Source organism: Chiloscyllium punctatum, chromosome 44, assembly GCF_047496795.1.
Source record: "Chiloscyllium punctatum isolate Juve2018m chromosome 44, sChiPun1.3, whole genome shotgun sequence".
NCBI classification, from domain to species: Eukaryota; Metazoa; Chordata; class Chondrichthyes; order Orectolobiformes; family Hemiscylliidae; genus Chiloscyllium; species Chiloscyllium punctatum.
Window position 1 is genome coordinate 17,416,540 of NC_092782.1, and position 12,648 is coordinate 17,429,187.

Genomic DNA, 12,648 nt, shown 5'->3' on the forward strand with positions numbered 1-12,648 from the left:
ATGTGGGTTGTAGTTACCACAACAAAAAGATGAGCACAGAATCCAGCGCAGACTGTTAGAGCTGACCTCTTTCTTAAGACACTAAACTGAAAATCTGCCAGCCTTCCGAGATGAACATAAAAAAATCCCACTGCAATATCCACAGAAGAATGGGGAAGTGGTCCCTGATACCTTGATCAATATCTATTTCTCAGTTATTAGAACAGATTAGTTGGTCATTGTCACCATGTGGGAGCTTGCTGTGTGTAAACTGGCTGCCTAAATTCCTACATTTCAGCTGTGAAAAATATTTTACTAGTAGCAAAAATGCTTCAGAACATCTTGAAGCGAAAGGTTCAGAGCTAGACAATTAACTGTCTTTTTAGGAATAATTTTGGATTGATTTCATTAAATACAATGGACGACCAAATTATCTTGCTTTAACTACATAATCTGCAATAGTTTAAAAACAATTTCTATTGAATGCAATAAATAAAATGACAGAGTCAATACTGAAGAAAATCTGCACATTATAATTTTATTGGTTCGAGCTGTTCACAGACAGAAAGACAAAATGGAAAGTATAATTTACAGAGAAGGGAGTTGCCTGTTCATTTTTGACTGGCCTGTGGTGGGACCCATTCATAAATCTTCTTGCGTGTAGTGGAGTAAGGTACATACTGGCCTGGTGTACCACTCATGTTAAACTGATGAGTCTTCCAGATAAACTTCCGTGCAACAGGAGGGTGTGTAGTGGGGGAATCCTCGGTACTGCAATGAAGCCAGCGATGCCTGAGATAAAAACAGGGAAACTAACTTTCTCAAACTTCAAAAACATGTGCTGCCCAGCTTTGTTCACAGTAGACAGATACATTGCGTGATTTCCAATGCAGCCAAGCAATCAGCAACCCGATTTTATAGATCCCCAACCCATCAGACTTGAAAGAAAAATATTAGACAACAAATGAGGAAATGTGAATGCACCCACTGAGACTTATCACCAATTTATCAAAAATACATGACTCCACACAATATGAGTAAATTGTCCCTACACTTCATCCCACTTCTTTCCCTTCCGTAATCACCATAAAGCACATATCCCAGTGGACTAGAAATTAGCAAACATAGCACTGCTGTTCAAGAAACAAGGGACACAAAGAGAACCAGGAGCCAGTTAGCCTGACATGAGTCAATTGGAAAACGCTGGCATCTATTAGTGAAGTCCCAACTAACAAAATCAGGAGCTGGAAAGTAGTGGAGCACAGCAAAGATCAGTGCTAAGGCCTTCATTATTTATCATTATTAATAATATCATGCAAGTCATTATTAATAATTATAAATTCATGTAAGTAATTACTCCTCCAGGATATATCACATACAAGAAAAAATATATAACTGCATTGATATGTCAACTTGTCTTTAATTTTAACATTTAAAGAACTGAAATTTTCAACTCTGATCTCTACTTGCTTGAGATTCAGCTAGCGAGAAAAATCATTAACAGCCTTATTTTGTCTGATTCCCAAAAAGAAAAGATTTGCTAAGTTAAGGAGACTGGAAAAATTTGTACAGATGGTTTGAAGACTTAACCAAAAATATAATTGCAAAGATCTGGAATGTGCTGCCTGAGAAGGTGGTAGAAGCAGATTTAATAATAATTTTCCAAAAGGGGAAAGGGTATTTACTTCGAAGGGGAAAGATTTACAGGGCATTGGCAGAACAGCAGGGCAGATTAAGTGGATCACTTTTTCTCAAAGAGTGTGGTGTTAGAAAAACACAGCCAGTCAGGCAGCATCCAAGGAGCAGGACAGTCAACATTTCGAGCATAATCTCTTCATCAGGAGCTTATGCTCAAAACATCAACCCTCCTGTGCCTTGAGCCCTGCCTGACTAGGTGTGTTTTTCCAGCACCACACTCTTCGACTCTGATTGCCAGCATCTACAGTCCTCACTTTGCAAAAAGTGATCCAGGACAAAAGCTTGCAGAGGCAAAATGTGTTGAATAGCCTCTTTGTGTACTCTACGCTCTGGGTCTCAGCTGGTGAAGCAGAGAGGGCAATGCACTTGCTCTGAGTTGGTGAGGTAAAGATGCTGCTGCACTGGGTTTCAGCTCCAACTGATTAGAAATGGGGAAATAAAAAAGCTGAACAAATATGAGAACAAAATTGGAAGTTCGTGTGATACTTGCTGCAGGCTGCCAAGTCTCAGTCTAAAAGCTGCCATGCTACTAATAACCAGTCAGTCAAGATTGCCAAAGGGTGCTGTGTGCCCACAGAAGCATATTACACGCCACCCCCTTCACCTTTTGGGGACAGAGGAGAAAACTGGTAATGAAAAACTTGCAGGAAAGGAATAAAATTAGATTAGATTAGATTACATTTCAGTGTGGAAACAGGCCCTTCGGCCCAACAAGTCCACACTGACCCGCCGAAGCGCAACCCACCCATACCCCTACATTTACCCCTTACCTAACACTACGGGCAATTTAGCATGGCTAATTCACCTGACCTGCACATCTTTGGACTGTGAGAGGAAACCAGAGCACCCGGAGGAAACTCACACAGACACAGGGAGAATGTGCAAACTCCACACAGACAGTCGCCTGAGGCGGGAATTGAACCCGGGTCTCTGGCGCTGTGAGGCAGCAGTGCTAACCACTGTGCCGCCCATGAAGAATAGATTATAAACTTTCACAAAGTGGTAGGCAAGTTCCTTCCCAAATGTTTAACATGTATAATATTGCCAAAGTTGAATTAAAGAAATAGCCTCTTTGGCTAAAGAGAGACATGTTAGCAAAGCTTTTCATCTCAGGCTGAACAAGACCAATGCTGAAATGCCAAATTTCACAGTTGCTTTGCCTGTGGGATAAACTGCAGTGATTATTGACATCTGACATTGCTGAGTTCCCCTCTTTTCAGCAACAACCATATAACCAAAGAATAAAGCACAAGATTTGATAATTTTGCTGATTCACTGAAAGAATGAAAAGCAGTGAAAATCTACAAAATTCCATGCAAGGACTGCCACAAACACTACGTAGGACAAACAGGAAGAAAGTTAGCCACCAGGATACACGAACACCAGCTAGCCACAAAAAGACACGACCCTCTCTCCCTCGTAGCCCTGCACACGGATGAAAAAACCCACCATTTCGACTGGGACAACACATCTATCCTGGGACAGGCTAAGCAAAGACATGCCAGAGAATTCCTGAGGCCTGGCACTCTAACCACAACGCCATAAACAAACACATTGATCTAGATACTATCTATCAACCCCTCAGAAAATAAACAGGAAATGACATCACCACAAACCCCAGGAACCCCATCCAGGACAAACATATAAATAGAAAGCAGGAGACAACAGCTTCGCTTCACTTGGAGGTCGCCACTGATGATGTTACCTAGCCAGGTAATGGAACGCCTGGATATCAAACCTACAGCTCAGTGAGCAAACCTACACCCTAAACCTCGATCTGAGCTACAAACCTTCACAAACCTTGCAATGTGTATAATGAAGACAGCTTAATAAAGGAAATAAGGGAAATAACGATAGTGTGGTGTTGAGCAAAAGATCTTATCAAATGGCAGAGTGGGCTTAAGGGAGACACAGCTAACTTCAGTTCCTGTTTTACAAGGTTTCATGTGCAAAATCTTCCATGAGCAGTGCAAAACTGCAAGTTGGCAGAGATAGGGAAAGTGAGATTGCAGTTTACACTTGACGTATTTTGCTGTAACGTCCAAGGTAATTTAGACAAATATGAAACGGCCCATTTTAGTGACTGACCAAACCAACAGGAAAGATGCACCACCTGGTCACGTTCTTAACAGGAAATCTTGTAGCTGTAGGTAGGAAGTATGACACCCTGACTCCCCTTCCATCCACCACCTTTTACACACACACACACACAAACAAGTTGTTGTCCAACTTGTTCAGATTCACGTTCCCACCCCAGCCAACTGGAAAGTGAATGAACACTACCATTGTCTAATTGGAGGATTCTTACCTTTGTTCTCTCCCTGCCTCCAATTTTTGTAATTGGTAGGAAAAAGGCACTTAAGGAATGTTACCTTTTTGATTTAAGTATAGTTGTGTTTTTGTTCTGCTGGGTTATGCAGGGAAGTCTCATGGCGATCAATGTTTAACACCAGGTGACTCCAGGCAATCTAGGACATTTGGTAACTCTGCTCAGCACGTGTCTTATTCCAAGTGAGTTTAAGAATGGCCCCTATTTCACTCATTGCTTCAATACTGCCATGTACAATTTGGACAACGCTTGTTTACCAACCACATGCACATTGTGAGAGATGAAAATGAATCAACTAGTCAGGCTATTCCAACGTTAGGTAGCAAAATAGCACACACTGAAGTAGGCATTTCCATGATTGCAAACATGTGTCCTAAATGAAATGAAGGTTTACCATTCTGGAGGGACCATACTCCCATCCACTTCCCAATATGTGCTCTTCCCATTCATCTCACTGGTGTATTCAACCCATCTATGCCGACCTAGAAATTGAAATCACAAGAGTATGATCAACAAAATACCATATACAAGATAATGAGCTTTTTCAACAATGAGTGATTCAACCTGAATGTGCTTCTACATGGTTGAATAGGCATTGGTACAAACCTCACAAAGCACCAACTGCATCACACCAATGCCACATGTCCCCATGAATTCAGCACACTAAGGGTCAACTAGGGGAAACAAACTGGCTTATTAAACTGAAGATAGCATACGACAAAATCTGGACGGAAACGTCACATGTAACAAGACAACACTGTTAGTTATTTGCAGAAAAGATTGGAGAAAGAGATGACACCATCAGTAACAGTCCAACAAAGGAGGGATTAATTTTAACCAAACGAGTGTGAAATGGGCACTGTCAAATTGGAAACAAAACTGAAAACTCTGGAAAAACTTTACTGATTAGTTAGCGGTGCTTACCAAAGAAGTATCGTTTATCTTCAAAATATTTGTTACCATATTTGTCTTCACCAATTAATTTCCCAGTTTTTAGTTCACTTGTTCTATAAAAGAGAAGGACCATTGTTGGAAAAGAGAGACGTCTATATTCCACTTAAAAATAGTCTTTGATTACAAAAATTCATGCAGGTATTTAAAATGGGATAACATTGCAAGGAATTTATCTCATCAAACAGTTGTGTAATTATTCTGTAGATTTGCCAATCTGAAAAGCTGGCAAGTAATTTTTGAAGAAAAGACAGAACACCCCTGGTGCTCACCTTCCACCCTACCAACCTTCGCATAAACCAAATCATCCGCAGACATTTCTGCCACCTCCAAAAAGACCCCACCACCAGGGATATATTTCTCTCCCCACCTTTTTCCGCCTTCCGCAAAGACCGTTCCCTCCGCGACTACCTGGTCAGGTCCATGCCCCCCTACAACCCACCCTCCCATCCTGGCACCTTCCCCTGCCACTGCAGGAACTGTAAAATCTGTGCCCACACCTCCTCCCTCACCTCTATCCAAGGCCCTAAAGGAGCCTTCCACATCCATCAAAGTTTTACCTGCAGATCCACTAATATCATTTATTGTATCCGTTGCTCCTGATGCAGTCTCCTCTACTTTGGGGAGACTGGGCGCCTCCTAGCAGAGTGCTTTAGGGAACACCTCCGAGACACCCGCACCAATCAACCAAACCGCCCTGTGGCCCAACATTTCAACTCCCCCTCCCACTCTGCCGAGGACATGGAGGTCCTGGGCCTCCTTCACCACCGCTCCCTCACCACCAGACGCCTGAAGGAAGAACGCCTCATCTTCCGCCTCAGAACACTTCAACCCCAGGGCATCAATGTGGACTTCAACAGTTTCCTCATTTCCCCTTCCCCCACCTCATCCCAGTTCCAAACTTCCAGCTCAGCACTGTCCCCATGACTTGTCCTACCTGCCTATCTTCTTTTCCACCTATCCACTCCACCCTCTCCCCCACCCGACCAATCACCTTCATCCCCTCCCCCACTCACGTATTGTACTCTATGCTACTTTCTCCCCACCCCCACCCTCCTCTAGCTTATCTCTCCACGCTTCAGGGTCACTGCCTTTATTCCTGATGAAGGGCTTTTGCCCGAAACGTCGATTTCGAAGCTCCTTGGATGCTGCCTGAACTGCTGTGCTCTTCCAGCACCACTAATCCAGAATCTGGTTTCCAGGATCTGCAGTCATTGTTTTTACCTCCTCAAAAGCAGCTGACAACTCCAAAAATTAAGCATAATCCTGTTGCCAATATTACCACAATGATTAAAAATCCTTTTTATATGACTTTTCTTCGAGGGATTATGTTCAACAATTCCATTCAATTTCCTCTGAATTCTGAAGACCTTGTTTATGATGTACAAGAAGTAGTTACAATGAGGAAACAGCACAATACCAGCTGCTTGTAAATTGAGCTGATGTTATACCTCAATTTTTATTAATCAAATTACAGGAATTACAAATCAAGTGCATTGATACCTCCCAGTTGCCAGGGTCAGGGATGTCTCAGATCAAATCTACAGGATTCTTAATGGGGAGGGTGAACAGCCAGAAGTCGTGCTACACGTTGGTACCAAAGACATAGCTAGGAAAAATAATGAGGCCCTGAAAGGTGAATATAGGGAGTTAGGTTGGAAGCTAAAAGGCAGGACGAGCCAAGTCGTAATCTCAGGCTTGCTACTGGTGCCAAAGGCTAGTGAGGCTGGGAACGGAGAGTGCAGCTGTACAGGTGGCTGCAGAGCTCGTGTAGGAGGAAGTGCTTCAGATATGTGGATCACTGGGACACCTTGTGGAGAAGGTGGGACCTGTACAAGGAGGACGAGTTGCACCTGAACTGGAGGGGTACCAATATCCTGGGTGGGAGGTTTGCTAGAGCTCTTTGGGAGGTTTTAAATTAGTTTGGTGGAGGGATGGGAACCAGAGCTACAGAACTGAGGATGGAGTAACTGGTGAACATGCAGATATAGTGTGCAGAGGACTGTGAGAAGGGATAGACAGTTGATATGGCAAAGTTGCAAGTCAGTGTAATGGGTTGAAGTGACTCTATTTTATGCAAGAAGTGTCAGGAATAAGGGTGGAGCATGGATCAGTACCTGGAGCTACAGAGACTTGGATATTATAGGGGCAGGAATGGTTGTTGGATGCACCAGGGTTTGGATGTTTGAAAGGGAATAGAGAGGGAGGTAAAAGAAGTGGGGAGTGGCATTACTAACAGGGATAGTATCACTGCTACAGAAAAGGAGGTCATCGAGGAGGGTTTGTCTACTGAGTCAGTATGGGTGAAAGTCAGAAACAGGAAAGGAATAATCACTTTATTGTGAGTTTTCTACAGACACCTCAAAGCAACAGAGACACAGAGGAGCAAATTGAGAGGCAGATTTTGGGAAGGTGCAGAAGTAACAGGATTGTTGTCATGTGTGACTTAACTTCCCTAATATTGACTGGAACCTACTTACTGCAAATAGAGCAGTTTTTGTCAGGTGTGTCCAGGAATGATTCCTGACTCAATATGTAGATAGGCCAACTACAGGGGAGGCCAAATTGAGTTTAGTGCTTGGCAACAAACCAGGCCAGGTGTCAGATCACTCAGTGGGAGAGCATTTCAGTGAGAGTAATCACAACTCCCTGACCTGTACAATACTCATGGAGAGGAATAGGAGTAAACACTATGGAAAAGTATTTAATTGGGGGAGGGGAATTACAATGCTATTAGGCAGGGACTGTGGAACATAAATTGGCAAGAGATATTCTCAAGGAAATGCACAACAGAAATGGGGAGGGTGTTCAGGAGCACTTGCTGCGAGTACTAGATAGGGTTGAAAGAGTGAAGAAACCTTGGATGACAAGAGATGTGGAACATCTAGTCAAGGGGAAGAAGGAAGCTTAGTTAAGGTTCAGGAGGCAAGGATCAGACAGGGCTCTAGAGGGTTACAAGGTAGCCAGGAAGGAACTGGAAGGGGGCATGAAAAAGCCTTGGTGGATAGGATTTGAAAACCCCAAGGTGTTCTACACTTATGTGAGGAACAACAAGATGACCAGAGTGAGGGTAGGGCCGATCAGGGATAGTGGAGGGAACTTGTACCTGGGGTCAGAAGAGATGAGGGAGGTCTTTAATTAATACTTTGCTTCAATATTCACTAGTGAGAGTGATGTTGTCATTTATGAGGACAGCATGAAATAGGCTGCTATGCTCAAACAGGTTGATGTTAAGGAGGATGTGCTGGAAATTTTGAAATACATGAGGATAATTAAGTCCCCTGGGCCAGGTAGGATATACCCACGGTTACTATGGGAAGCAAGGGAAGAGACTGCTGCACGTTTGGCGATGATCTCTATGTTCTCACTGTCCACTGGAAGAGTACCAGATGATTGATGGGTGGCAAATGTTATTCCCTTGTTTAAGAATGGGAATAGGGATAACCCTGGGAATTACAGACCACAAGTCTTACTTCTGTGGTGGACAAATTATTGGAAAGATTCTGAGAGACAGAATTTATAATTATTTGGAAAAACATAGTTCAATTAGAGCATAGCTTTGTGAGGGGCAGGTCATGCTCATAAGCTTTATTGAGGATGTTACAAAAGACATTGATGAAGACAGAACAGTGGATGTGGTGTAAATTAATTTTAGCAAGGCCCCCCTTGTTTGGCTCATTCAGTAAGTAAGGAGGCATAGGATACAGGGAAACCTGTCTGTGTGGATACAGAATTGGCTGGTTCATAGAAGACAGAGGGTGTAGTAGTGGAATGTATTCAGCCTGGAGCTTGGTGACCAGTGGTGTTCTGCAGGGGTCTGTTCTGGGGTCTCTGCTCTTTGTGAGTTAGTAAGTTTGCCGATGACACAAAGGTTGGTGGGGTTGTGGATAGTGTGGAGGGCTGTTGTAGGTTGCAATAGGATATTGACAGGATGCAGAGCTGGGCTGAGAAGTGGCAGATGGCATTCAATCTGGAAAAATGTGTAATGATTCATTTTGTAAGGTCAAATTTGAATGCAGAATACAGGATTAAAGGCAGGATTCTTGGCAGTGTGGAAGAAGAAGGATCTTGGGGTGCAGGTCCATATATCCCTCAAAGTTACCACCCAATTTATTAGTGTTGTTAAGAAGGCATATAGTGTGTTGACTTTCATTAGCGGGGGGGCGGGGTTGAATTTAGGAACTGCAAGGTTATGCTGCAGCTCTATAAAACCTTGGTTAGAACACACTTGGAATATTGTGTTCAGTGCTGATTGTCTCATTATAGGAAGGATGTGGAGCTTTAGAGAGGATGCAGAGGAGATTTATCAGGATGCAACCTGGACTGGAGGGCCTGTCTTATGAAGAAAGGTTGAGGGAGATAGGGCTTTTCTCATTGAAGTGAAGAAGGATAAAAGGAGCCTTGAGAGATGTACAAGACGAGAGTGGATAGCCAGATAATTTTTTCCCCAGGGTGGAAATGGCTAACACGAGGGATCATAATTTTCAGGTGAGTGGAGGGAGGTTTCAGGGAGATGTCAGAACTAGGTTCTTTGCACAGAGAGTGGTGGGTGCACGGAACGCACTGCCAGCGGTGGTAGTAGAGTCAGACACATTAGGGCCAGTTAAGTGCATCTTAAATGGATAGGCACATGGATGATAGTACAATGAAAAGTATGTAGGTTAGTTTGATCTTAGAGTAGGATAAAAGGTCAGCACAACATCGAGGAGTGAAGAGCCTGTAGTGTTTTACTGTTCCATGTTCTATTTGTTATCCATCCCTAATTGCCCTTGAGGAGATGGTGATAAGCTGTCTCCCTCGAACTTCTGCAGGCCTGTGGTAAGGTACACTTGCTTAACGTTTAGGGAGTTCCAGGTTTTAATCTAGACAGAATTTTGAAGCATGCAAATATTTAAAATTAAAATAATGTTACCCATTTACTCTTAAATTTTGAAATAAAAAACATTTCAGTCCAGTTTCATTTTTGATACATTTTACAACTGAGTGGTTTGCTCTGAGACATATTTCAGAGGGCAATTGAGAGTCGAGCACATTTCAGTAGGTCAGAAGTCACAGACGTGAGACCAGGTAAGAACAGAAGTCTTCCTGAAATCTACTTCTTGTAAAGGATATTACCAAACAAATTAGATCTTCCTACATAAATTGACAATATTTTCATGGTCAACATTAGACTTGTAATTCCAGGCATTTATTGAATTCAAATGACGCCTTTTGCTGTGAAAGGATTCGAGTTGGGTTCTCAGTACATTAACTTGGTTTTTGGATTACTAGTTCAACAACGATACCACTCCTACAACACCTATTGGCCACATCCAACTCCCCATCCTCGCTCACACATTGTATGTTCTATTTTTGTAGTAAACCTGACCCTATCTTGACCGTGCTGCTTCTCCACATTTCACTTCTCAAACCTTTACCTGATTATTTATCAACTTGTTTATTCCACACACTATTTGTGATTCTGATTAATTTGTTTCTGCACCACACCGTAAGCAATTTAAATCACTTTCCGGAGTTTTACCTTTGCTGTCAGTATTATTCCTGTCCATTCCGTCCAAACCCATTAGCTCAGTGTCTCTTTGCCTTTCTATCCTCCATCTCTCACCTCCTGTTCTGGAGCTTTCTCTCCATCACCCCCTCCGTCCTCAGAGCAACTCCCCGCCCCCTCCACCCCCCCCCCAATGCCTCAGGGTGACCCAGTCACCCCCCCACCCCACCCCCCCAGTGCCTCAGGGTGACCCAGTCACCCCCCCCCAGTGCCTCAGGGTGACCCAGTCACCCCCCCACCCCACCCCCCCCAGTGCCTCAGGGTGACCCAGTCACCCCCCCCACCCCACCCCCCCCAGTGCCTCAGGGTGACCCAGTCACCCCCCCCCAGTGCCTCAGGGTGACCCAGTCACCCCCCCCCCCCCAGTGCCTCAGGGTGACCCAGTCACCCCCCCCCCCCCCAGTGCCTCAGGGTGACCCAGTCACCCCCCCAGTGCCTCAGGGTGACCCAGTCACCCCCCCAGTGCCTCAGGGTGACCCAGTCACCCCCCCAGTGCCTCAGGGTGACCCAGTCACCCCCCCCACCCCACCCCAACCCACCCCAACCCCAGTGCCTCAGGGTGACCCAGTCACCCCCCCCACCCCACCCCCCCAGTGCCTCAGGGTGACCCAGTCACCACCCCACCCCACCCCCCCCCAGTGCCTCAGGGTGACCCAGTCACCACCCCACCCCCCCCCCCCCCAGTGCCTCAGGGTGACCCAGTCACCACCCCCCCCCACCCCCAGTGCCTCAGGGTGACCCAGTCACCCCCCCCCAGTGCCTCAGGGTGACCCAGTCACCCCCCCCCCAGTGCCTCAGGGTGACCCAGTCACCCCCCCCCCAGTGCCTCAGGGTGACCCAGTCACCCCCCCCCCAGTGCCTCAGGGTGACCCAGTCACCCCCCCCCCAGTGCCTCAGGGTGACCCAGTCACCCCCCCACCCCACCCCCCCCAGTGCCTCAGGGTGACCCAGTCACCCCCCCCAGTGCCTCAGGGTGACCCAGTCACCCCCCCCCCCCCCAGTGCCTCAGGGTGACCCAGTCACCCCCCCCCCCCCAGTGCCTCAGGGTGACCCAGTCACCCCCCCCCCCCAGTGCCTCAGGGTGACCCAGTCACCCCCCCCCCCCCCAGTGCCTCAGGGTGACCCAGTCACCCCCCCCCCCAGTGCCTCAGGGTGACCCAGTCACCCCCCCCCCCACCACCCAGTGCCTCAGGGTGACCCAGTCACCCCCCCCCCCCAGTGCCTCAGGGTGACCCAGTCACCCCCCCCCCAGTGCCTCAGGGTGACCCAGTCACCCCCCCCCCAGTGCCTCAGGGTGACCCAGTCACCCCCCCACCCCACCCCCCCCAGTGCCTCAGGGTGACCCAGTCACCCCCCCACCCCACCCCCCCCAGTGCCTCAGGGTGACCCAGTCACCCCCCCACCCCACCCCCCCCAGTGCCTCAGGGTGACCCAGTCACCCCCCCCCAGTGCCTCAGGGTGACCCAGTCACCCCCCCCCCAGTGCCTCAGGGTGACCCAGTCACCCCCCCCCCCCCAGTGCCTCAGGGTGACCCAGTCACCCCCCCCCCCAGTGCCTCAGGGTGACCCAGTCACCCCCCCCCCCCAGTGCCTCAGGGTGACCCAGTCACCCCCCCCCCCCCCAGTGCCTCAGGGTGACCCAGTCACCCCCCCCCCCAGTGCCTCAGGGTGACCCAGTCACCCCCCCCCCCAGTGCCTCAGGGTGACCCAGTCACCCCCCCCCCCACCACCCAGTGCCTCAGGGTGACCCAGTCACCCCCCCCCCCCAGTGCCTCAGGGTGACCCAGTCACCACCCCAGTGCCTCAGGGTGACCCAGTCACCCCCCCCCCCCCAGTGCCTCAGGGTGACCCAGTCACCACCCCAGTGCCTCAGGGTGACCCAATCACCCCCCTCCCCACCCCCTCAGGGTGACCCCGTCTCCTTTCCCCTTACTCTAGTCCAAATGTCAACACAGCCTCTTCCAGCTCACTCCCATTTCTTCTTTTCTTACCTCAAAAGCTTCCAAAATGCTCCAAAGAGCCCACCATGGCTCCAAAACTGACACCAGCCCCGTTTGAACACAGCTACAACGTCCGCCATTTCTCACTGGGACCGACAGCGCCGCCCGCGGCCAGCTGACACCACCGCCCAGACCGGGACCGAC

General features: G+C 47.5%; 1 protein-coding gene across 1 annotated transcript; it reads right to left on the reverse strand.

The window, feature by feature from the left end:
- Window positions 1–492: 492 nt before the first annotated feature.
- ndufa12 (NADH:ubiquinone oxidoreductase subunit A12) lies at window positions 493–12,648 on the reverse strand. Its single transcript, XM_072562368.1, has 4 exons — window positions 12,496–12,648; window positions 4,931–5,013; window positions 4,401–4,488; window positions 493–771 (listed from the first exon to the last, which is right to left on the reverse strand). The coding sequence occupies exons 1-4, from the start codon at window positions 12,582–12,584 to the stop codon at window positions 591–593; spliced, it is 441 nt and encodes a 146-aa protein (XP_072418469.1). The 5' UTR covers window positions 12,585–12,648; the 3' UTR covers window positions 493–590.

Bases quoted from the DNA above. Each gene is read 5' to 3' on its own strand.
- ndufa12 (XM_072562368.1), bottom strand. From the start codon at position 12,584: ATGGCGGACGTTGTAGCTGTGTTCAAACGGGGCTGGTGTCAGTTTTGG. The intron at 5,014-12,495 runs GTAAGAAAAGAA...TCTCTTTTATAG, and splicing joins GCATTTTGGAAGCTTTTGAG to AACAAGTGAACTAAAAACTG. The intron at 4,489-4,930 runs GTAAGCACCGCT...TTCAATTTCTAG, and splicing joins AGATAAACGATACTTCTTTG to GTCGGCATAGATGGGTTGAA.